This window comes from Mesoplodon densirostris, chromosome 7 (assembly GCF_025265405.1).
Source record: "Mesoplodon densirostris isolate mMesDen1 chromosome 7, mMesDen1 primary haplotype, whole genome shotgun sequence".
Classification (NCBI taxonomy): Eukaryota; Metazoa; Chordata; class Mammalia; order Artiodactyla; family Ziphiidae; genus Mesoplodon; species Mesoplodon densirostris.
In genome coordinates, this window is record NC_082667.1 from 69,051,538 (window position 1) to 69,054,842 (window position 3,305).

Consider the following 3,305-nt stretch of genomic DNA (forward strand, 5'->3'; position numbering starts at 1 on the left):
TCACTGGGGTTTAGCTTTAATTAATACATCCACATCAGCTTTGTCTGCTTCTCCAAGACTTTTTTCATGGTTCTCTACCAGGACATTGTCTTCCTTTTTTCGGGGTCTCTGGGAACTACCATCTCTGAAAGCTATAGAAGTTCCAAGAGCAACAAAGTTGTGCACATCCTGCAACTTCTTACGCAGCCATTCCAGTCTTTCCATGGAGCTCAGATGCTTGCCCAGGTTATGCATAAGCTGTATTTCACTCACAGATCTCTTCCTAGAGGGAACAGAATCAGAGAGGATCACTCCATTAGCTCCCCTCTTCCAAATCATAAAGCCAACCTTAAAAATCCAATTCCCATGCCCTCACCGTGCAGAACAGGCTATGGTACTTACTTAACAGACTTCCCTTCCGATCTTGCAAGAAAACAAACCGCGAACATGACAACCATTACTTTAACCATGTCTTTTGCAGACATCATCTTCACTAAAAGAAAAAGCAAAATGGAGGCATTTAAAATATTTTTAATATTACAAACAATACAATTAAATTTATAGTAGTTTATATTTATAATCATACAACTTTGTACAGAGTGTGACAGTAACTAATTGGATTGTTTTTCATGAGAGACTTTTGGAATCAGCCTCTTTATTTTACAGTATATATAAGTATATATTATATATACAGATAATTAGTATATATTATGTATACACACAATTTGACTTAGAAATTAGACAGATTAGCTTTACTTTCTTAGGTATCTTTTTGAGAGTTCTTGTGCAAGTTTTAATATATGAATTTAAGCTACATGAAGAATGAAAAACTTTACTGTTTAGAATTTCCTCCCACATTTTGTGTTATGACTAAATACACATGAAGCTTGAAAATGGCTACTTCTTTCTTATTTATTTATTTATTTATTATTTTGGCTGTGCCGGGTCTTAGTTGCAGCACACAGGGTCCTCGCTGCAGCATGTGGGATCTTTAGTTGCGGCATGCGTGCAGGATCTAGTTCCCAACCAGGGATCCAACCTGGGCCCCCTGCATTGGGAGAGTGGAGTCTTACCAACTAGACCACCAGGGAAGTCCCTACTTCTTTTAATTAGGTAAATTGTCAACAGTGTTTGTTGACTTAGCAAATCTCTTTTTCATAAGTAAACTTCCTTTCAATGCAATGATAAACATAAATGCCAAATGAATAGGCTCTGATTTAGAGATTTTTACTAAATTAACACACACTTCTACCGTTAAAAAGAATGTGTCAAAGCATTTAAACATCATCTAATTAATTACTTGTTATATGAATTTAGAGCTTTGACTCCATATAAAATGCCTGTCTGTATCTTATCTTTTCAGCTTATTTTATTAACGATTTTGTTTGAGTATAATTTTTAGTACTTTCCTCTTTTGCTTTTAAGCTTTTCATCTCAAAATAGAAAAGTCTTACCGTAATCTGCATTTCAACAATTGCAAAGTCTTTTATCATAGACGTGCCTTTTCTTAATACTTAACGTTCTCCGATTTAACATACACATAGGGTGGCTATGTACTCATATTTTAAAGGGAAACTGCATCATTTAGAAGTAGCATAAGGAGCATTATAATCTACTATATTTATTTTCACTGTGCAATATAAAGCTATTGAAGGAGGAACAAATGAATATTCTTCATTTTTGGTTTGTGTTAGAAACAATCATTGTAGCCAGAGGACAGAAGCTTTGGTGTCCTATTCTAGCTTTGTCACATTCACCAAACGCCTCTGCCTTGCTTCCTTGTTCTTAATAGAGAGATGAGGTTCTTACAAGAATGTCATTTTAAAAGCTGAAAAATCGTTGTAAAACATCCTTAAAATTCATGTACAGTTTTCAGAATAGAAAATTAGAAAAGGCTTTATGTAAAGGGAATAAATATTCAGCAGTAAAACTGAGTTTCTCCAACTATAGTACACAGATTGAGCTCTCTATGAGGATATTCTGGAGGAAAAATGGAATTTTAACTCAGACAAATAAATTTACATTGATTATTTAAATCAGAATTATTCATTTCTCATTAGGCTGTTTTATTTCAAAACTTTAATAAGATACCATTAAAGCACATCATGCCAAATTTTAATTATTTTTCATGTAATTTCAGATGAGTTTATAAAAAGCAAGGCCTCTCAAAAGACTTTAATCACAAAAATAAATGATTTAACAATATTTTGGTAGCATAAATTTATTTTTTATTGCAACATTTTTAGATTAAATTATCATTCAAACCCTCCCTTAACATTTTACCTTGAACGAGCAGCATGGTATTGTAGAAAATGGTACACATTAAATAATTGCTTGATCATAAAAAAGAACTCATATGAAATTTAAAAGAGAAAATAAAGATTACTCACCACACAATGTCTTAGGACACGATCTTCTTTCAGGTGTATTAGCAGTTGATGCTTTCTCAAAGTTGAGTAAACCTGAGAAAGCTGATGAATTGAGTTGTAGACCCTCAAATGTGACTTTTATGTATAGGTCTTCCACACACCAAGAGAAGCTTTTTTATTGTTACGGATGACGTCACTCCCAATTCTCTGAATTTTAACTATAGGATCAGAGCAGCACACACACTCCCATGGGGCGGTGCTCATTCCTCTTAAATTTTAGATAATTGGATATTAAAAGGAAAACAGTGTGGGGCTGGGAAAAGGATTTATGCAAAGATTTCTAACAAATAGTGAATTGTAATTCTGACTGGATTAGTGAATTTATATTACAAAAAAGACTGACTTCAGAGATTTATGGTAAAGTCATCATTTATTTGAAAGTAAAATCTTTAAATAAGTATATTTCTTATAACCATAATATTGGCACAATTATTATGAGGATTATAATGAATCATATTACATTATGCTTACTTTACAAGCCATATTCAACCAATCCATATCACTCCTGATCATCTTTCCAAAAAATAGGTATAGTGCTTTTCTTAAAGGAAGTGTTAAAAATGTTTTGAGAATATGCTCTTAGTACATAATTAATTTGAAGGGCTTCAAATGTGAAATTATTTTAAAATTCATTTAACTTACATTTTATCTCTTTTTATTTTAATTTGCAATAAAAACATTTGAAAAGCAGTACCTGTATGCCAGACTTTACATGTATCATCCCAGTAAGTCTTCACAGCAATCCTTTAAAGTAAATACTATTATCTTCACATGAGGAAACTGAGGTTTGGAAAATGAAGAAGATGGAGTTCAACAAAGGTCTTTATGATTCCAGAGCTATTTTAATTCTTACTACCTCAGTTTCCCCTTAGAAATGTAGCCCTTCTTTGAACCCCA

The 3,305-nt window shown here is 32.7% G+C and overlaps 1 protein-coding gene across 1 annotated transcript; it reads right to left on the reverse strand.

Annotated features, from left to right (window-relative positions):
* On the reverse strand, positions 1-2,585 carry PTH (parathyroid hormone). The gene is made up of 3 exons (XM_060105468.1): positions 2,510-2,585; positions 382-472; positions 1-262 (listed from the first exon to the last, which is right to left on the reverse strand). Exons 2-3 carry the CDS (start codon positions 465-467, stop codon positions 1-3), a joined length of 348 nt encoding a protein of 115 aa, XP_059961451.1. The 5' UTR covers positions 468-472; positions 2,510-2,585.
* Positions 2,586-3,305: the final 720 nt, after the last annotated feature.